Source organism: Aptenodytes forsteri, unplaced genomic scaffold, assembly GCF_000699145.1.
Source record: "Aptenodytes forsteri isolate BGI_AS27 unplaced genomic scaffold, ASM69914v1 Scaffold82, whole genome shotgun sequence".
NCBI lineage: Eukaryota > Metazoa > Chordata > Aves > Sphenisciformes > Spheniscidae > Aptenodytes > Aptenodytes forsteri.
The window spans coordinates 13,287,145-13,309,516 of record NW_008795490.1 but is presented as its reverse complement, the minus strand read 5'-3'; the positions used below and the strand labels follow the sequence as shown (position 1 = coordinate 13,309,516).

The following is a 22,372-nucleotide window of genomic DNA, read 5'->3' as shown; positions in this document are numbered from 1 at the left end:
CATGCAGTTGTCTGAAATAGTGCAGTAGTCACAGAAAACCTGATAGAGCTTCCCAGCAGAATTTTTATTCATAGCATTTCTATAAGCAGTTGCTGAGAAGAACCGAAGGAGTTAGCGTTCAGCATAGCAGAAGATACAGGAGAGGGAAATTTTATTCAATAGAAAATTTAAATCACAATAGGCAAATGAAGTCCTTATTTTCAGGATCCTAGAACAGAAAGCTAGATATTTAGATATTTAGCTAGACGCTAAATATTAACAACAGATGTCATAAATGTTTTACATTGGTTTCATTTATTTTTGGCATAGTCAATTTAGGATATTGTATTATAAGCACAGGGAATTCCCATGGAAAGAGATAGGAAAGTAACTCCAGTGCGACATGGAAAATTAGAGAAGCATATCCATGTTTTGTGTCTGTTTCTCCCTTCCCTTCCCCTCCCCACCCACGCAGATGCACCCAACACACAGCCCACCATTTCCTGTGCTTGTGTCTGTTTCTCCCTTCCCTTCCCTTCCCTTCCCTTCCCTTCCCTTCCCTTCCCTTCCCTTCCCTTCCCTTCCCTTCCCTTTATGCACTACAGGTCCTAGTTCAGCTGTGGAAGCAAAAGCTGAATACTATCTCAGCTCAAGCAGCATAAGTTATGAAAATGAACCTCCGTTTTCATGATTTTGTTCTGAGATGCGTATGACCATCGTGACTGAACTAGACCTGCATTGTAATACACCACCATTTTATCAAGGCTACCTAGTGATGAGGCATATAACAGACCAGAGGAGGACTTTTCAGTTTCAGGGCAGGTTTGCAAGGTGGCACTTAAAGAACCAAAATGTATTTTTAAAGCATCGCATTTCAGAATGTGACATTTTATATGACAGCAGGACTTAGCGAAGAGTTCATCTGTTCTTTCTGGTAACTCTCCATCTGAAGTCATAACCTTGCATATCATACCGTATTTGATTTTGGAAGTGGTTATGTTACAATAGATTTTTATGATCTGTCTAGTTACATAGGTAACATTCATCACATGGCATCTGAGACTTTAAGTAGAAAATAAACAGCAGGAATACATTATTGTTTTTTTCAAGTTAGCACCTTGAATGATTTCAGAGGAAGTTTTCTTTAAGACCACAAAATAAATCCCCCAAAATGTTTTTAAAGGTTAGTGGAATATTAGCTTGCATAAGAATTGAAGGCTTTTAATAAAAGTAGTCTGAGACCCTCTAAAGGACAATATTTATGCTCAACTTTAAACATATGTTTGAATTAAGTGACTTATAACAAAGCATTTGTTTAAATAGAGTGTGTTGTGCTTTCTAAATAAGGGCCCTATTCTAAACTAGTAAAGCTTCTCTTTCTACCTGACTGTGCATAGTCTTTCTACCTGACGATGCATAGTAGAGAAATATAAAGCAAAAGAAGCTGTGGATGGGAGGAGGAAAATATTACATATGAAGTCTTTTTAAATTTGTTAAGGTTTTTAATAGTACCTGAACTTCAATTGCAGAGTTTAAAAGTGGCAGATAAGTGATAAACTACAGGAAAAGCATTTTAAAATGAAGTCAAAGCAGCAGCAGCAGTTGGAAGCATAAAAATAGCCTATTTCTAGCGTTAGCGCTGTATTAGCTATACAGTTTAGCAGCAATGCTAATGTTGTTTCTGCTTCAAAGCTGCAGCATTACTAGTGATTTAGAGATTTCTGCTCAGAATCCAAAGCCAAACATTTTTCTCCTATAGTGTTCATTTTGTTGCCCTCATTTTCACATTCACCACTTTAAATTGAAACATTTCTTTTATTAGATTTTGTTTTGCTTTTCAGGCAACTGGGCTGTGATAATAAATTAGTTTGCATTGGAGGTATGCTTTCAATTTGACTGTGAATTATTTCAATATCCCTGACACTGATCAGGTAGCAGTTGTTGGACTGCTGCCTATTAGACGTGTTCCAAGAATCAACCAAGCCTGACCTTCCTTAAGTAACATTTTCACACAAACAACAGGTAGCTTTGTGGTCCCAGAGTATATTGTTATGTAAATACAGGTTTCTGACAGTAAATAGTTTTTCTGCAGTACATAGACCATTGCCTCAGCCTTGAAGATGATGGGGAGGCAGATTTTGTTTTTCCATTAAATATATAGAGATTTCAATGTAAGCTTACATTGACATATCAGATCTGAATGGTTTTGCCTTCTTTATTTTCAGTCTTCTGTTTTGACCTGGCTTTGTTTGCTTGGGTTTTTTTGTTCAATTTCCCTGCTCCACTGAACCCCTTTCTTCAGGTAGTAAGAAGGGAGCACAGGGTTTAAGTTATGAGATGATTTGGGGATTTTGCATTGACACAAGGTATCAAGAGGTATGGGTCTGGTCACCCAAGCTCAATCACAAAACTCTCATCTAGTTCAGCTGTGGGCGTTTGCTTTTCCTACAGTCATTCTGACACTGGTGCCTTTATGCCAATGTGCAGAAGAAGAGTGTCACTCAGTCACTCAATAATCGAGGTTTGGGAGTAGATGAACAGACTATGAGCATGAGGAGGAGTTGAGCAGTTCTGTGCGCGCCTCTGCATTAGCCCTATGCACAGACACTTAATGAACAGACTCTAGCAGCATTATTGACATTTATTCAGCTAGTTAGTCACACATTCTTCAACGTTTTCTTTTAGGTTGGCAATATATTTGAAGCTTTAAAATTTACACTATTCTACCTTTTTTGTTTCTCAAAGACAGTAAGGGGTTCCAGATCATAGCATTCTTTTAAACAAACTAACAACCCCCCAAAATAAAGAAGTAAGCTGAAAAACAGCATTGCGGTATGTTAGGATTAAGTGTATTTCATTAGGTATTATGTTTGTCGTATTTGTTTGTGATGTACTCAACCCTATTTGGCAGGTCAGCATGCACACTGGAAAGACAGGGAGTGGTTGAGAGGCAAGGATATTATTATTAGTACAATCAAACAAATGTTTGGAAAGTTAAAATCTAAGAAGCTCTACCATGAAACATATCCCTTTCTGATACTAGCAGATGATTCTGTAGTAGGATTTCATGTTTGCTTTAAATTGTTTGTTTATGTATCTAAATTATCCCAAGGAAAAAAACCCACCAGGATATCTGGCTACAGATCTTAAAATTCCTGCTAAAAAGGCAAATGTCCAATGTCTATGAAGTCTGCTCTAGAGCTTGTTAGGTTGCTTTAGTTGCTGAGGAGAGATTTTTATTTTATTTTTTTAAATAGTTTCCTCATTAAAAGCTCATTTAGTGAACAATTTTATTGTCGCACCTATGAGAATCATGAATTGGAACTTCATTTAGTAAGTCACTTCAATTTCTTAATAAGTCCCTCCAAATGAAGAATCAGATATGAGCTTTTGTTAATAGTTAGACTGAAAAGAGATTAAAAAAAGAGATAGAATCAAGAAGGAGAGAAAAGTTAGTTATACTATTGCCTAGAAATGGAAAATGACTGTGGAGGTGGTGATAGCTTTGTTGTTTCCTTAGGACAGGCAAAAATAGTGCTGTTTGTCTCCTGTAGATCAAGAAGCCTACAAACAGCCAAATAAGACCATTTTCTCCCATGCTAGCTGACTATGAACTAAGTGGGTTTGAGTTAGTGCTTGACCAATCTCATTAGAGATGTTCGCTCCTTTTTTTCAGGATTTCTGAGATCTCAATGGAAGTTGCTGAAGGCGGCACTGTGTCTGGGATGACTCCTCAGGCTTACCTGATTGAGAAATGTGACTGCCCATTGGGTTATTCTGGTTTGTCTTGTGAGGTACAGTACTAACCTGACTTCCAGGAACAGTCTTTATTCCTTCTTCAGTCCATTCATTAATAAAGTGTGATAAGTAATTGGAGTGTGAATTCATTTAACTGGCAACAACTATCCCTTAATTTAATTACTTACATTCTTTCTCTCTCAGGTATCTCTCACGAGGAATTTAAACACTTTTTTTTGCTTTAGGCAAATATGCCACTGAAACCATGGCAATGACTCAAATACTTAGAATACGGGAAAGTGAGCTTTACTGGGTCAGCATCTCTGAGGCTGAATTGTGTGACTGATGCTGACTGAACAAGCCTTTTTGAGCAGATAAGGGTATAATACTATTGTAATGTACTGTGTACAACAGATTGTACTATGTTATCGTGTTATGGTGAGGCCATAATACACAATACATTACGATACCATATCTTCCAAAAGGCTGAACTATATGCATTATTTTTTCATGACCACGATTCACAGAATCAGTGGAGAAAACCACAGGAAACCTCTATGTCAAATTAAAAAAACCCCAATTGACTCTATAAATTATTAATGGTTGTAAGGAAACTGCAAATTAACATTTGTAATAGTGAATAATTAAAGGTTACATACTACTTATTCCTGAAAAGTTAAAGATCTGTCAGTTGAACAAAATTCACCAAATAAAGTATAAAAACAAATTTGAAAACAAAAAAGTTAAAAGAATGTTATTAAAATTGTAGCACCAAGCACTCTAAACAGAGCCATGCAGAATTTTAAAATTCTATTCTGTAAAGGCTTTCCAGATTTTTAAGTTTACCTTGTTTGACATTTACATTCTCATATAAAGTTTTAATAGCTGTATGATTAATTGAAATATTTTGTTTGGAAAAAAGCTGAATGGCATTTCAATTTTGATTTCTTAAATGTTTGTCTTATAATGAATAACTCAAATATCAACAAAATTTAAGAAGTCGTTTCAAAAGCAAAACTTGAAATAGTGCATTCTGAAGAGTTGGTCAAAAAAGCAGTTCATAGTTGAGAACCTGTAGATTCCTCACATTGATCTTTCCTCTTGAAACTGTTCCAATAGCATGCCTTTGTGGACCAACACTAATGGGATGAAAGTTGTCCATTTTGCTTTCATTTTGCATGCTTGACTGCTCAAAATAGCACTGCAAGTACAGTAAAAATATAGATGAGAACCATTCTGTAGCATGTCTGTGCTTCATGAAAGAAGCTTCATGGAAGATGTTTTCAAAGCTTTAGGAAATGTCTACTGCGCATGTTCAAACTGTCAGTTTTCTGAATACTTACAATTTATCCAAGTGGATCTATGAAAATACATTGAAAAGGGCCTCTGAGTTCTGGCAAATATCTTTCCATTTTACTCCCCCACAATTATTCTTCTTCCAGTTGCTGGTATAGGACTCCCATAAGAACATCTTGCCCAGTCCATACACAAAAGCTTGCCTCCTATCAAATTTCAGTACCCCTTATATAAGCGATGGAGCTGCTTGTAAAGAGGAGCAGAAATTCTGGTACCTGGTCCAAATAGTGTATTTTGCTTTATTCTTACAAGCAGTCAAATCACTGTGTCTTAAAATAAAATAGATCTTATACTAATGGAAACATTTGCCCTGAACCGTTGAAGTTTGGTAAATTTCTAACTCACTGAAGACTGGGAGAAAAGTGTTGGTCAACTAACCGAGCTTGGTGCTCAGTATACATGTACTATATTTATTTTTTTGCTTATCTAAATATTTTCATGCTGAAGATTGCATGTTTCAGAAGTGCCCAAGTTCTGTAGAAAATCAGCTGACTCGTATGCTTTTGTAAAATGTATCTTATGTTAGGTACCAGAGAAAGTGTTTAAGATGTAATACTTTGACTGCAGAATAGAAGTTAATATTTTTGACTGTATGTGCTCTTGGTGATGAGACTGGCAGTCTTTCTGCGTGCAAACCAGCATGGTTTTATTATTAAGCAGGACTAGCAATTCCAAATGCCTTTGCTGCAGTTGCTAGGTGGAGGTAGCAGGGAACACCACCTTGAGTATTCTGCAAATCCTTCAGACGTCCTGACTAAGTGGGATCTTGTAAAGGGTTCCCCCAAGCTAGAGGTGGGAGAGAATTTGGAGTGAGTAAATGAATGGAAAGATGCCTTGTTATCTGCGAGAACTCTGCTCCCTTCAGATGTTGTACAGGATTACGCAGCAAATGAGGCAACGGGAACAGCGAGTTCATAGGAAATGTGTGCAAGGAAGTGAATGAAGTCATTTTCTTTGCACACGATTTCGGTAAGAGCATACACCTGAGTGTGTGTAAATACATGTATGAGAAATTAACGGGCTCCAGCATTTGCTCAGAATACAGATATTTTAAAATTACTGTAACAAATTGCATTTTAGAAGGAAAATATATGATAATGTAATTAGAACTTTATTTTAATTCATACCCACCAGGGGCTGGAATAAATGTCTCAGTTGCAACCTTCATACTTTGTGCTTAATTGTGCAATCTTCATGCGCTCATAACTTAGTTTATTTTTAGTGTGCTCGGTGAAGGTTATGGTGTGTTCTGTGAAGGTTTATTTAATTTCAGCAGGAGAAAAAAGCATCTGATACTCAGGCATTTTTTAAGCAAATGCTAACAGGGTGTATGTATCTATTTCATGATTTATCCTGTAATTGCGTTGTGAGGACTATGTGCACAGCAGTTTTTACTAGAAGTGACATTTATATCCTTTTTTTTTTCTTTTCTTTTCTTTTAATCCAGTAGCAGGCTGAAAAAGCAGTGGTAACAGTTTCCCTAATGGTTACTTCTGAAAAACTTCCAAACTAGTAATGAAAAATGTAGTCTGCTTCATCTTTTGTCTGTGTCCCATTTCATCTCAGAAATGCTTAGATGAAAATAGATGAGAAGAGTGTCAATAGCGTCAGTGGTAACAGTTTCCCTAATGGTTACTTCTGAAAAACTTCCAAACTAGTAATGAAAAATGTAGTCTGCTTCATCTTTTTCCTGTGTCCCATTTCATCTCAGAAATGCTTAGATGAAAATAGATGAGAAGAGTGTCAATAGCGTATCAGAAAAAACAGTTAGAGATTAGATTTGTTTGAGGATGTACCATATATTTATACCTCGATCGTAAAGTTACTCAGAACTTGTAAAGCTGTGCTTTGTACCATTTTATGTTTGGACAAGAACTCTTCTGGGATGGAGAGGGAGGAAAAAATTAGGAAATTGTAGTAAGAAAAAAAATTACTTTCATTTGAGATTATTTATCTAAATTGGAATTCTTCACAAACCATGAAAAAGCAGATAGACTGTTTCTATGCTTCAGGGATCTTAATGTAGTCTAAGTCAAAATAAAAGTGGAAAAGCAGAAGTGAGTTAGATTACCTTCTTTGTGATTCTAAAGAAAGTAATTGTGTTTATGCTTCTTCCATAACTTAGACTCCTGGAGGTCTTGGCAATGATTATAAAACTGTCAGAGTGGTGTCGTATGAATAGAATCTAGCATGTCAGCTAGTGCTTGACCGAAGAATCCTGCTTTTGATCACAAAAAGTTACTTACTCCGGATTCTCTTTTGTTTTAATTTGCATCCCTTTTACTGCTGTGTGAAAAGTGTACTATCCACATTCTTTCCAAAAAGCAGAAATTGTGGTCAACAGTAAGAAATGACCTTATCAGACAGCCTTCGTAGGCTCCTAGCACCACTAGGTGGTGGGATTTATACATGGGACGAGTGACTTGTCTGTATGGACTTACCCTAATGGTTTGAACTATCACAACGGTCCTGTTAGTATTTTTATGCTGCCATAGCTGTGCGCTTTCTGGGAGCTATGTAGACACTTCCATACATTTGCATAATAAGCCCGAAATAAAGATCAAGTGCTTGATTTTGCATGTGTCAGCTTTGCTAGTAATTTTTGGGTTGCTCTCAGAATTTTATTGCCAAGCTGGGGTAGAGGAGACTTAGTGATAGATAAATTTGATTTGGGGCTAATAGTTCCAAGACATGTAAAATCTTTAATATTTTGAATTCTTTACTTTTATGGTCTTTAAATTATACAGCTATAAATAATGCAGCCATGCAGCCAGTTTTTTGATTATTATCCTTCGGCTTTTACTTGTTACTCATCAGGCAGTATGCAGGCAGATATTAGCTTGTCAAACCTGAAAAACTCACCAAGGGTGAAGGAAACAGAATCATCATGCTTGCTCTCCACAGTCCATGCAAAAAATTTATTTCAAAAACAAACCTTATTCTTAAGAAATGAAAGGAATGATGCTTGATGCACAGTGAGAACAGTGAGGTGTTCTGCATCTGAATGAAAGGTCTCTCAAGCTGTAATATGAAAAGCCTGGTGCCAGTGGAGTGCTCCAGGGATTTTTCAGCAATGTTTCCAATTAGGGCTGGCTCTTGTTATCTGTAAAGTACTGTATATTGTTTGTAACACAGCTGGAAGCCTGTCAGGTTCTTTTCACAACTTGTAAAAACTGGTGATTGCAAAGATGGGCTTGCAATGCTCCCCATACCTAGTCCATTCTGTAATGATCTGTTTTCTTCTGCATCTTTTTTATTGCAGTCATGCTCTCCAGGATTTTATAGGCTTCCATCTTCACCTGCAGGAAGGACACCTGCTCAGTCCTTAGGTGCCTGTGTTGCCTGTCAGTGTCATGGACACAGTACTATATGTGACCCTGAAACATCAATTTGTCAGGTATTAGATTTCTGAACTTATGCACTAGGTTAATCTTAATGTAAAATTCATAAGTTGTGTAACTGATCTAAAAAAATAGAGGGCAGTATGTTAATCCAATTTTGCTTAAATAGCTTAAGTGTCAAATTTCAATGGGGGGTCAAAAAAGCAAACCACCTACCTTTACAGTTTTCCATTCTGATTTTCTAGAGTTCAGATTATGCAGTGCTTTATTGCCGCTGAATTACTCTTTGTGTAAAAAGAAAAACAAAGTATCTGCAAACTAAAGAGGCAATGTACCATGTGTCGTGCAATAAACACAACACTGCTCTTACAGATAATAATACGTGTGACCTGATACAGTAAGATTGAATTTTAATTGATTATTTCTCCTGCTTCAACGGCTGGAACAAAAGAGGGAAGGAAGGATGAATGGGATAAGAAGTTCCATAGGATACATCTGGCTAGCTACAGGCCTCCATTCTTTCTCCTTCTAAACCCATATATAACTCAGCAGGCATTTGATAGATGCTTAAAGCAAGCAATCCCACTGCGAATCATATCAGGGAGAGAGAAATTATGAATCGAAATAAGTTTGAATCCCTGAGGCTGGGAACAAAATGTTGTCTGCTCTCTTGTAATTATCAAATACAGCTTTCTTTCTGTCTCCTTCCTTTGCAGAATTGTCAGCACAATACTGCTGGTCACCACTGTGAGAGATGTGCGCTGGGATTTTACGGCATTGTCCAAGGCTCTCCGGATGACTGTCAGCCTTGTGCTTGTCCCCGATCCCTTTCTAGTAACAAGTAAGTAAGCAAACTCATGATGCAGAATTAACCTTTCCAGCAAGCAAGAACTTTGTTTTGGGCTCACTGTGTCCTTTTTCAGATGGCTACAGGAGAACTGCATCATGTAAGCCATACTAAAAAGTTTTGTATCTACTTTTGCTAATTGATCTTCCTTTAAAAGTCAGAAATTGCTCCCTTGCTAATTTGTCATGAATAAATTAATAAGTGCTAGAAAATGCAATACTCAACAGATAATGAATGTGTGTTATAAAGGTATTCTCACAAACAAAGCTAGAGCTGAACTCAAGTACAATATAGCCACAAGGGAGCTGTAAAAAGACTTATGCTCATATATTATGTTGGTATAAATGTGTTACAGTGCCTTTCTTGCTCCACTGTGGAATTTATTGATTCCTTATTTAATGTTACATGAGTTTGAGGCAATTTGTGAAAGATAGAATAATTTAAAAGCAATATAGTTATTGCAGCATAAATTTTATTGGTTACTCTATGCTAATGAGCCTTGCCACAATGTCTCCGCATGTGTTCCCAACAGATGATACTTTAGCACTTGAGATTTGTTTGTTGTTTTGCTGAGAAGCTCTTAATGATATTTGGAATCATACCATAGTACTGCTCTGAAAAGGTTTGTGTTTCATGGTTGTTCTTTTGAAAGGTTGGAAGTGTTCCTTAAAACCATTTTTCTGCACTTTGTCTGACCTTTAGGATGTTTTAGTGAGTATTTCAGCCAGTATATCTGAGAGGGTTGTGGGGTTTTTTTCTTCTTTCTCCTTCATTTTATCATTTTGGGGTGGTCTAAGGTTTATTTTGAAGGAGGGAATCCCTTTCTCAAACATCAGTAGCTAAACACGTCGTGATCTTTCATCCATGGCAAGTGTTTTTAAGACGACTTCCAAACCTCATAAATACCAAACTTAGAACAACCGAAACAATTATTAACGGGTCTTAAAGAAATACCCTTTATCTCAGAAAGTTATAATGTGGTCTTAACTGCAAGTTTTTCTGCGTTGTACCCTTTTTCATGAATGTTTTCTGTTACGACCTGATTATGTGTTCTACCTACCAGTATCAAGAAAGGACATTCAAGTTGCAAAGAACAAGATCAACCAAGCTTCTCAGCTTTGCACATCAGCAAATACACTGGAAAAAACTTTTTCTGTTACTAACTGGCAGTAGGAAGTGCTGAAAATATCATTCGATCCTGTTTTTTTTCTGGGGCTTAAGAACCTTTGGTTGCTCAGTAATACAGGTGTCAGGTCAGAAAATGAGCGGGACTCTTCCCCTGGGTGGTTATGGCACCCTGCTACAAAAATTTAGACATATTCTCCACACTGTGCTCCAGAAATCATTTCAGTATCTTATCTAAAAGCTAATGTAAAACACAGGAAGTCGGTGTCACAGAAGTGCTCTACAGCTGAGAAATGTGTGGACTCCAAGTAGTATGTGTGTCCTGGGTGCGCACTCAAATTGCTGAGCTCCTTGAGGAAGGGAGAGCAAGCAAAGCAGCAATACCTCATGCAGCCACATGGCCTGCATGGTTGTGGATGTTGTCAGGGCCTTCTGTGTCATGCTCACATAAAAGTGATCATGAGGCTTTTTTGTTCAAAAGCCTTCGTAGGAGATAAGTGAACACCTAGTCTGAAATTAGTAAATACACTTCATCATGAGACAGTCATCCAATTTCTTAGTGCTGCTGAGAGAGGAGTCAGATCTGAGCATGTCCAGAAACAGAACTGCTTGGGTTTTATAGAGCTTAACTCAGATGTCTCTAGACATCATGGACGGGATTTCTACTTCTGTTAGCTGTAGCCATCAACAATTTTGGTACCTGTATAGTAAATGCAGGGGCAGGCAACTGCACGTTTCACCCATGTTAAACCTGAAGGAAACCACCATTGGAGAGAGAGCGGAGGAGGAGATGTTTCAAATGTGTGTATATGCCGCTCTGTGCATCTCCGTTTTTCACTGCTGATAGAGGATGCCTGAACAGTTGGCTTAGACTACATGCCTAACTTTTAGTTGGATAGGCCTAGGTGGGATAGATCGATTCCATAAAGCTACAGAATTAGGTGGAAAACGAGGGTATCACACCTTGGATTTGTGTGTGTTGTGCAGCTCGGTGAAAGCTCTTCAAGATACTATTAAGGAAAAAAATCTAACTACCTGCAGCTATTGTATGGTAGTTGAGTAATCATAATCTCATGAAATGCAGATAGCTAATGAGCTGTCTCATTAGCTTATTATGTCATGACTGACATGATAATATTTGTGAATTAGTATAGTGCAAGTATTTTTATTTATGAAATTTTACAAAACTCCACTAAGGTTTTAAATACTGTTTTTATACTCCTGTACAATCAGCAGTCAGCTTCAAACATAATGAGCTGAAAAAAAAAAAAAAAAGAACAGAGAGAATGAGGTGTTCCTGGGGGTGTGGATCTATTTTTATAGAGTTGAAAATGTGTTGGATAATGAGTTTGTGAGTAATAGATCAATTTGTTTACATTTTTTTGCAAAGGTGCAATTTTATATACTCATTCAAGCATTATTGATTTAATGCATTATAAGCAAGTTAGAGTAGGATGCTGACTGTACTGTACCAAGAAGGAGCTCTGGGGTCACCACTAGCCACCTCTGTGCTTTTCTGGTTCTTCCACAAAGAGCTGAAGGAGTTTTACGGTATTGCACCATTTTAATATTTAGTTGTGTTTCTTTTCCCCTACCTACCCTCTTTGTTTGTTTTAACTGTCTGTGCAGGCACTTAATGCACTAATATTCCAGCAACATGCTACTTTGCACAGTTCCCATAGGTACACACTGCAGTCACTAGTTATTCATCTATGTCATGGCTTAGTAAAAATAGTCTAGTGTCTTCTATGATTAAAATATGACCCCTCCCTGATCATGAAGAAGGTAGCTTTTAGGTTTTTTTTCTCTGTAGGCCAGTCTTTTCAGTACATCCTTGAGAAGATCATCTGACACTGCCTTTTTGGAAGATTCCACATGGCTATGACTTTGGTTCCTTTCTCCCTCTTTATGTCTTGCCTTTGAGTAAACTCTTCCCAGATCATCTCCTTTTATTCAAACTAAAATTAAGTCAGACTGGAAAGACTGGATGTTTGTTAGCTCAGTTTCTTAATCTTTTGTTTCACATCCTTCCCATTACTACCTTTTCTTGATCACTGTGGGTGACAGCACCATTCAATGACACAAGTCTACAGCATGAGCGTTGTTGACTCCATCCCCTCTGATACAACCCTCGTTGATTCTGCCCTTCCAGCATTTGTCTAAATTGTGCCAGTATCACAGCAAGGCATTCACAAAATTCTTAATAGAAAGGAGGGATTCCCCACAGGTGTTTACAAACAGATAAGAAAATGCTGCCATTTACATTAAAGTGGAGCTTACCGTGGGCCCTTCTGCACAGCTGACTAGAGTGAAATGATGCAATAGAGTGGAAAAAGTTTTTTATTTGCTTTTCTTTTAGTTTTAGCCCTTCTTGTGTTGCGGAAGGACCTAGTGATTACCGGTGTACTGCATGCCCACCTGGATATGAAGGCCAGTACTGTGAAAGGTAGGATGAATGGAAAAAGAAGGAAGAGGGGCAATGAAAGGCAGGCAAGACATGAAGGAAAGCAATGTCCTTCGATACTATAAACATATATTTACTAATGTTTAAATACATGGCTTTGGATAAGTTATTTCTTCTTTATATGTAATTAAAACTCAGCCATAAGAGGCAATTTTTATGTACACCCACTGTAAATTGATAATCAGTGTTATTTATATTGCAGATATTGTCCTAGTCTTACTTTCTGATTTGTGGGTTTTTTTTTTTCTCCTAGGTCTCAGAAGTTAAACCAAAAAATACAAAATTTATCTGAAATTAGATACCATGCTTATAGTGTGTCTTGATGTCACTCATACGCTTTGTTCTAGTGACTGTTGTGTCCTCATGGGCACTGACTATGAAAGACACTTAAATATAAACATATTAATGACCAAATTGCAAATGGGACAATAGCAGCTGTTGTCCCATCCATAGCAATGCTGTGGGATTAAGATGATCAAAATTAGCAAGTGTCTACTATGAGATTTCACTTCTAACACAAAACAAAGTGGCTAGTGGGAAAAAAAGGTCTATAGACCAAACATTGCTAATGTAGAAACTTTTTTGTCATGGTATAATAGAAGTTTAACTGAAAACTGTTAGGGGTGTGGAATCACTTTTGCATGTTCCTTCCATCCAGACTGTTCCATGTCCTGGTTAAAAGTTATTATGAGTTTGTTGGACAGTTTGCAACATTTCTCCCTCTACAAATGCATACTGAGTCATAAAGCACCGAAGATTTTTTTAATGGTTCATGAATGAATGTTCATATACATTTTGTTTACAATCTTGCCAAGTATTCATTGTAGTATACTATGCGTCTCAGTTGGCCAAACCTGGTTTTGTATTTGCAATGTCTAGATGTTCTTCTGGCTACACGGGAAACCCACGAACTCCAGGAGGCTCCTGCCAGGAATGTGAGTGTGATCAATACGGTTCCCTGCCTGTCCCCTGTGACCCTGTCACTGGACAGTGCACTTGCAAGCCTGGATTCACAGGGTGGAAGTGTGTTGGCTGCGAAGATCGGCATGCACGTGATGGCATGAAATGCATTTGTACGTATACTAATGTAATTTTGGAGAATTTTTGATTGTGTTTGTCATATTTCAGAAATTCAGCCCTGCTTGTGCATCAGTCAGTTGTGTGGGTTTCTTTGAAAATAGTTGCCAGGTTTCTTACTACTTTGGCATTCTGGTCCATTTTTTTCACAAGCGTTGAGATGTTGGGAAAACTCTCAATACTTTTTAATATGCTCACTGAAAACTGACAGCAAAGCTTTGAAGGATTTCTTTTTGTGGGTTTTTGAAGTCTGTAGTTGTGCTAAAGGTTGTCACTGCTGTTGTGACAATATTTGTTCTCAGTCAATTTTTTAGTGTTGTCCTAAATGTTTAATCAGCAATTGCAATGCTCTATGCCATGAGTCACACAGAAAGTTTTTACCAAGGTTTGCTTGGTCATGTTGCTTGAACAACCACCCATTAGAATTTAAAAGACATAAGGAATGGCAATACAATATATCCAGGAACAAAGAACTTCCTTTGTTTAAAACAGAAAACTAATAGCCTAAAACACCAAATTACATTTTACAGTACTGGTATCTTTGCCCTACCTTCAGTTTTGATATGGACCAAGTGTCTTGTTTTTTATTATTGTTTGGAATTTTTTTCCATGAAATTGGATAGTGTTTGTTTTGAGCCCACAATCTCATTTCCCGTGATATTGTATGCTTCTGTCTTATCAAAAAAATTCAGGTAGCAAACCCTTTCTAGAACACTTAGTAAATCCTGACTGAACTAAGGTATTTTCCTCTCCTCCATCTCCCCCAGCTGAGTAGGAACTAATTTTATTGTGATCTTTTTTTTTTCCTCTCAAGACCATCATTGTTTATTTTAAAGTAGAATACAAATAGGGATCCAATAAGTCCACAGTATATAATATTTCTTAATCTGTGCATTTTTGAATATATTGGCAAGACACAATGAACTGGTTTTAATGTTTTACCTGATTTTTATGTTATAGGACTTTAATTGGAGCTTTTACATTTGGGGGGGGGGGCCCCGAATGTATTCAGTCTTTACCTCAATACCCAGAGGTGTACAGCTCTGTAATACTAAAATCAGCTAGTACAGCTCAAACAAATTGCAAGCATTTTAAAAGCAAATTGGAAAAATAAAGAAACCGAAGAAGTGCTAAAAATGGCTGAAGGCATCACATCAGTCAAGAATGAGATGTGTGGCTTCTTTGAGTGGTTAAAGAAGAAGACATTAGGCACGTAGGGTCAGGGACTACACAGTGCAGAACATTGTTTCACTCAGCTTAATGGTTGTGATCAGCTCTCAGAGAGTGATCGGGACTTAGCAGAACTAAGCTTCTAAATGTGACTATTGCGTTCAGTGCTTTTGCATTAGTCCTGATTCCCAGGTACAACTCTTCTTTGAAAATTAATAGAGAGATTACTGGGAATAAAGACATAAATACTTCTATTTCTGTATTATGTTCATTGATGAAAAGCTTAGTGTACTTAAGGGAAATAAATTCTAATGTCCTGCAGTGTGATGTAGTTTAGGACTTAATTCTGAACTATCGTATATCTTAAGCTCTATTTTCAACTACAGCAAAATGAATGCAAATAGAGTAAGTAGCTGCTTTGCTGAAATAACTACGCTTTGGATTCCATTTTGTGGCCTACATGTCAAGGAGAATTGTAATCATGAGTTAAGTCCATAAGTGTTACAGCTACAAAATTTTAAAATAAGGACTGTGTTTTCCAGAGTGGCATCTGAACAAAAATGACTTAATTTTTCAACATCCTGAATACCTGTTACATTATTTCCAGTACTAGCCGATGTTTTCAATCTCAGGCACCACTTAGTACATTTTTTACTGGCCATTTACCTTATCAGTATTCTGAAAAGTCTTCTGGATATCCAGGATGGCAGAGTTTCTTTGTACAAAACAGCTTAAGTGCAAGTTTTCATTTGTAATGGTTTTCCAATTTTTTAATCAGACTATTTCATTGTGTGGATAATAAGGTTAAAAATCCTCACTATGAATGGGAAAAGCTGTGTGCAGGGAAATCAAATTTTCCACCTTTTTGCTTTGAGAGATGTGGTTCACTATAATCTCTTGATTTAACTGCAACATATTCATGTGCCGGTGTTGAAATGCATCTACACTACCTGTAGCGGCATTTTTACTTTAACTAGATTATCAATTTTCACCATAAAAACAGTCCTTTGCATGTGCATATGGACATTTCATGTCATTGCTAAAAGTGAGGAATCAAATGAAAAGATTTCTTGCCTTTAGTCATAAAAGTAGGAACGACCTATAGGAACAGAGGTGAGGGGCTTTAAATCTCCCCTATCACAGGAACTAGTCCGTTACTGACACCACATCAATAACATCCATGCCATAAACTGCAAAAACTGCAATTAAATATCTCAGTAGACATTTTATGCCTATTTGCTCTCACTATATGATTTTCCCTTTGTTTAAAGGTTCCTCAACCCCCACATTACTCAAAACCCGCCTTTGCTAACACAGGGTAATACCCCTCATGTGGTAGAAAGCCAGCCTGATCAATAAACCATTTACCTTTCTAGCCTGTGGTGAACACAGGGGCTGCGGCAGACAAAGGGAGTGTGGCACGCATAGACGTAGGGGGAATTTGCCCGTGGTTAACACTGCCTAGTATGTCACAGGCTTCAGAGTACAGCTGTTTTCTTCTGATAGGGATTCATTGCTGCAGCCCCTAATGTGATTTAATAGTCGTTGTGCTGTCAAAGAACCATTAGAAACACCTTTTGGGGAAATCCTGAAGCTTTCCTTCCTCACTCCCAGCATATTTATCTGTTCCAACCTGAGTTGAGATTGGAGAATTTGGTGAGAACGCAGCTGAGAATTTGGTCCTGTATACAATGTATTTTTATTTTCATGTATCAACCACTTCCAAAATACTCAGTAAATTCCCTTCTGACTAGCTTCAGCTGTAACGAAACCTTAATAGTAATAACAATAGTGATTGAGTACTCTTAATGTACAGCAAATTAATGCCATATGCAGAATCCTGTTTGCATGCAGTATTTCAAATGAGCTGCATGCATGTATCTACTTTTGCTCATTTGCAGAGTTCCATTTCAAATACTGCAATTGCATTGTACCTGTCAGAAGTGTGAAGAACCCCTAGTTAGGTGGTAAAATGGTCTAGCTTAAAGAAAATACATGCAAATACAATCACCCATGTTTGAAAAAATGTAGTTGTCAGTAATATAAAACATAGTGTGATTAAGCTGTCCGATGTTAGTATGTTATAATTAATATTTAGGAAAGTGAAAATTGATTTTGAATATTTAGCAAAGAATAACCATCTGAATAATGAATTTTTGGCAAATTCTATAAAAGGTCACCACACAATATGACATGAAAGCTAAATAATACATATTTAAATCCAATTAGAGAGGTATTTTAGCCACAATATTGTAATGTATTATTGTTTAAATATAACATTTATATTTTAACGTATCCCTTATCATAAGCATTCTAAAGATTTTAGAGTGAAAATTTGCAATGAAAAGACAGAAAAATATCCAGAGGAGCATGCATGTTCATTAAAGTGACCTATTTCTGAAATAGCTGAAAATCTGTTCTTACTGAAAAACAGTTCTTACTTTTTTTTCATAACATGTCATTTTTCAGTTGCTTAGTGCATGCCACTTTTCAGTGCTGTGTTATAACAGTTATATTTTAGAAAGCTACAGGTAGAATGGAAAGAGAATATATTTTTTAAAAGCCACTGTACAAAGGGGAAGAATTTGTTTACTGCTAAATAACAATGGAAAGATAATTACAGGTGAATGGCATAGACACAATTCGCTTCCCATTATATTCTTAGAACAGAACAATGTTGTTTTCTGTAGGATGCCATTAGGGAATGGAAAATGATACCCAAAAAGTAGATTTTTCTTATAAGTAATATGAGAGTCTGAATGGTCTACCACACATCATAAAAATTCCAATTTTTTTGCATTAGTATGGCTAATAACTGGATTATTTCCCCAGATAAAGTGACCATCTAGATCATCATGTACAGATACTTGTAATACTCTGCTGATGAAGACTTCCTTGTAATTTTTCATCTCAAGTAATCCATTTCTTAGGCTCACTTTCCCTTCTGTTTTGAAACAGTCAGTAGCCAATAAGAAAATTAGTAATGATTGCAAACTTATTTTAATAATGCTGCCAACATCCTTGTGTACTGTCAAATATGACAGAAGTTCTCCCAAATCTTCTCTAATGCTTACAGATTTTTATTTTTATTTGTAACTACAAATTAATTGTCCTCTAAATGATTGATGCTCCCTTATGCATCACTCATTTTTACTGTAATAAATATATCTCAATGTTTAGTCTGCTGAAAGTTGTCAACTGGCAATTGCTGACTGGCCTATAATCACTACAGTATTGAAGACGTATATTTTTTATTTTCTTAGTTAAACCCCACAATTCCAATCCAGAACATGCCGAGTTGTGTGATGAACAGGAGCAGTTCATCTGTACTCAGCATGCTCAGGCAGACTGAGATCATTAGTATTTGCTTGATCCATATTTTACACATACATACCAGAAATACGTAAACAAGCCAAAGCATGTACTGCTCCCTCCTCATCCTTCCCAAAAAGCTTTGACCTTAGCAAGCTGAAGTCGGAAGAAGGAGCTACAAGGGGGTTTGGATCAAGCCTGTAGCAATCGTGCATTTTCTTAGCATTTTCTTAATTCTCTTGTGTATTTTTTGTTATACCTTGTAACATTCTACTTCAGTTGTAGAGTTTGTAGTACGTAAAATGAAGAACCTTAGATTGCAGTGTTGTTGGAACAGTGACTGCTTGCTACTGTGCAGTGTTTATGGAAAAAAACAATCCTAGTGAGAACTTCAAGGCTTTATTGTTAAGCATGTGGCAAGTCAGAACTCACCTTCTGAATGCTTTCAGGGCACCAGTCATAACTACAATGGGGACTTCAAAAAAATTTGGCTTCAATATCTTGAGCTCTGTCGCAACACAAACTGCAAAACCTTTCCTCAGATGTATGCTCCCATCATTAATGTTCCTTGGGGTCAAGCAAAAACCTAAATGTAAAGCAGTCGATGCAGTTCTGCTGTATGAGATTAACAGGGAACAGGAAGCAATCATGACATAGAGAGATCAAGCAGATATTTCATTGTTAGGAATTTTTCTTTAACTCAATCTTGGGGAAAAAAAAAAAGGACCTTCAGCTGTGCTGCAGTCAACAAACTTACATCTTTACGAATTTAAATCTTCAATATTGGTAGAAGGAGAAAACTATATAATCAAATTCCTTTAATACCAGGTCTTGGACACTTAAATACTGTACTCTAAGTAGACTGGTGCTCGCAATGAAAGGGAGTTTTTCCCAGCTGCGACTCAGTTCTGCACCCAGTAGAACGAGGAAGCTCCTAGCCACTGGTCCTGGCAGAAACAAGGTTTTCCCTCTAAAATAGGGAGTAGCTCCATGATCTCAGCCCTCCCAAATTCAGAACTAAGAAGAGATGCTGTCTCTGTCAGAGGCAGATCTTGAAGAATCTCTGAAAAGAAGCATCTCCTAGCTCCTACACAGTCCTTAATTCAGCAGGAGCTGGGAGCTTCTTATCACAAGCCTTCACAGAGCGAGCTGAAAAGAAAGATACTGTGTGTAACACCAGATCTATGAAGCGTTGGATTAGCTTCTGCTATGTTCTGAGTTTAACAGAAGTTGTGAGCCCTTATGGCACAGCTGTAAGAATTAAACTTACCTCTGTGCTGGCCAACTGCTTCCCTGTCTTCTTGAGCTCAATAAGGGACGGGCACCCCTACTTGGCCTAGAAGCTGATAAGCTGTCGATTGTTCTTTTTTTTTTTGATGCATGAGCTCCTGTTGAGTTTAGACCAACACTCCAACGTCTTTTGCCCAACTCAAGCACTATATAAACCTAACTAGTACTGGTATGTATCAGAACCAGCAAATGAGGCTATATAAATAAGGAAAATCGGAAATAAACCTGAGTCAGTACTTTAGACCCTGATCTGGATCTGAATTTTCCCAGATTTTGGAGATATATTGATCATGCAAACTCCCTGAAACCAACAGCAATGGCAAGGAAGCTAAAGCTTTCAGCTCTCTTATGTGGGTTCTGTTTGGGGGGGGGGGCAGAGGAGGGCTTGTTTATTATTTGGTGTGAGACCAGTGCCAAAATAGGAAAAATGGGGTAACAGCCAACAGATTAATGAGCCTAGCAGTAGTTCAACACTTTTTTATTGTGAAGCAACAGGAAACTAATATTGAAGAGTCACTGACTATCATAGGATACTACCTCATATCAGAGATTGCATGGTTGCCCTTAGACCAACAATTACCTAGTCGTAACAGTCTTCTGAATCTTAACAGCAAAGAATGTATTAAAGCAAAATTGTGTTAGATAATCACTCAATTGGAGGAAGACATTGTGGCTCAGACATGTTATTCCTTTATTGTACATTATCTTCTCTTTGTAAGATGGAATAAGTGGTTAGTTGTCCATAAACTTATAGTGTCTTTTATTACTTGAGCAATTGTTGGGTTTTTTTTAAATTCTTTGGCATGCATACTTTGGAGATGCTTCTCACAAGAGGTAAGTCAAAATCCTTACAGGACTTATTGTGCATGGGAAAGTGTGGTGAAAATGGAAAATGCAGTAATTTGCATTAATTGCTTGCTGGACTATTGTAATATTGACTGCATGATTTGCCTCTTACATGCTTGCACTGCTGTAATGATCTGAATTTAGTGCTGCATTTGTTAATATTAGACACAAATTTATCCTGACAGTTTTATAGCTAGACACAGAAATATTTAGTCTTGCAAAATATAATCATGCTCTTGAAATATTTCCCGTAGCTACAGTACATTTCAGACTGCATATTGGAGTAGCTTAGTCCTGTCTCATCTACCCAACTGTGGTCCTCACTTAATGTAGTTCCTCTTTTTAACCTGATTATCGTGCAAGAGGTGTTAATTTATACTGAATTTTCACATTGAGAATACTTCATCTCTTCATAAACTGTTCTTTTTTTCTTATTGGTGTGAATTGAGTTAGTCTTTAACGCTTAGCAAATTTTTAGCATTTTATTACCAACCACTCTGACAATTTTGAGGGTGATTTAGCTTATTTCGTAAGTGAAATAATGTATCAGAAAAAAACCCAAAACCAACCAACCAACCAACAAAACCCAACTCTTTTCAGGTCTGAGAACACTTATTTGCTTCCTGCAAAATGATTATCAGGTCTATTTACCTTCCTGACCAGCCACAGAACAGGTGTTTGTTATATAAAGCATTCAGTTGGTTGTCAAACTTGCTTTTCCTTTAATTCTCTCAGACTTCTAAAAGCAAGCACACAGATGACAAGAGCTAGTAATAAGCTTTTTTTTTTAATTTCACGTAGAAACATAAATCAGAATGTATCATGGCTACAGTTAACAACTGCAGAGAAGTTCCAGTGCAGTTCAGCTTATGTAACAAAATACTGTGAAATAGGAGGAAGAAGTCTGCAAATGGAAGCAATGAAAATGCAGAAGGAAGTCTTAAAATAACAGTATCTAGCTTTCTGCACCCACTTCTTACTGCACTAATCCAGCATCTATCTTGTCTCCTTTTCAATCATCACATGAGTTTCATGGTGTTTTAAACTACTATTCATTATTCTTCTTTTCTCTGTGTTTGACTCAACTCTTTGCTATATTGAACAGCCAACCTACAGAATAAGAACAACGTTTAGATAACTGTGAAAACTTTAAAGAACAGAAAAGATTTAATCTGCATGAAGAATAGATTTCAGGGAAAAAAAAGTAATTCTCTGTTGAAAACTAATTCTCTTTTTCTACAGAAACATTCATGTTGTTTAGTGGGTTTTTTAGCCATTGAGCTGCCTAGGAGTGTTGCTGAAATAAATAATTACATACTTGTAAAACTTTAGGTACAACCCTCCATGTCTCCTAACATCACCAGTGAATTCATTGTTTCACAGTTTGCTTCAGCTCCTGAAATGTTGTTTAGGTTTGCCAGTCCCGTGTAGCTTCTTTATGCAGGAAAACAGAAAGGTATTCCCACAACTCTGTTCTAAAGGATGAAGAATTTACCTGTCTGCAGCATAAATGATACAAGACTTCAAGGTTATGAGAATTTCTTGTGATAGTTAATACAAATCAAGAGGGGGGAAAATGCAAACTCCTTTTGGTATATGCAGCACACACCAGTATTTTTCATGCTAAAGAGTATTTGCAAGAAGGGAAGCATACCTGAAAAACTTATAAGCTGGTTAGTGAAAAGAGGTAGGGAAAAGCACTTCTTAAAAGAAAACTATCAATATTTTTACCAGACTATTTCTACTGTCTGCATTACAAGTTTAGCATGCTGTTATATGAGTATAAAGTATGTGAATTGGAAGATTTCCTTAGTTTTCTCTTACGTT

At 37.0% G+C, this 22,372-nt stretch overlaps 1 protein-coding gene across 1 annotated transcript in view; it reads left to right on the top strand.

Annotated features, from left to right (window-relative positions):
* The window catches only part of LAMA2 (laminin subunit alpha 2), a 299,682-nt gene that overhangs the window by 179,270 nt on the left and 98,040 nt on the right, over positions 1 to 22,372 (top strand). The window contains exons 29-33 of the mRNA XM_019472632.1: positions 3,656 to 3,773; positions 8,336 to 8,470; positions 9,131 to 9,255; positions 12,746 to 12,832; positions 13,730 to 13,923. Coding sequence (XP_019328177.1) covers positions 3,656 to 3,773; positions 8,336 to 8,470; positions 9,131 to 9,255; positions 12,746 to 12,832; positions 13,730 to 13,923 — 659 coding nt within the window. The remainder of the gene's footprint in view (positions 1 to 3,655; positions 3,774 to 8,335; positions 8,471 to 9,130; positions 9,256 to 12,745; positions 12,833 to 13,729; positions 13,924 to 22,372) is intronic.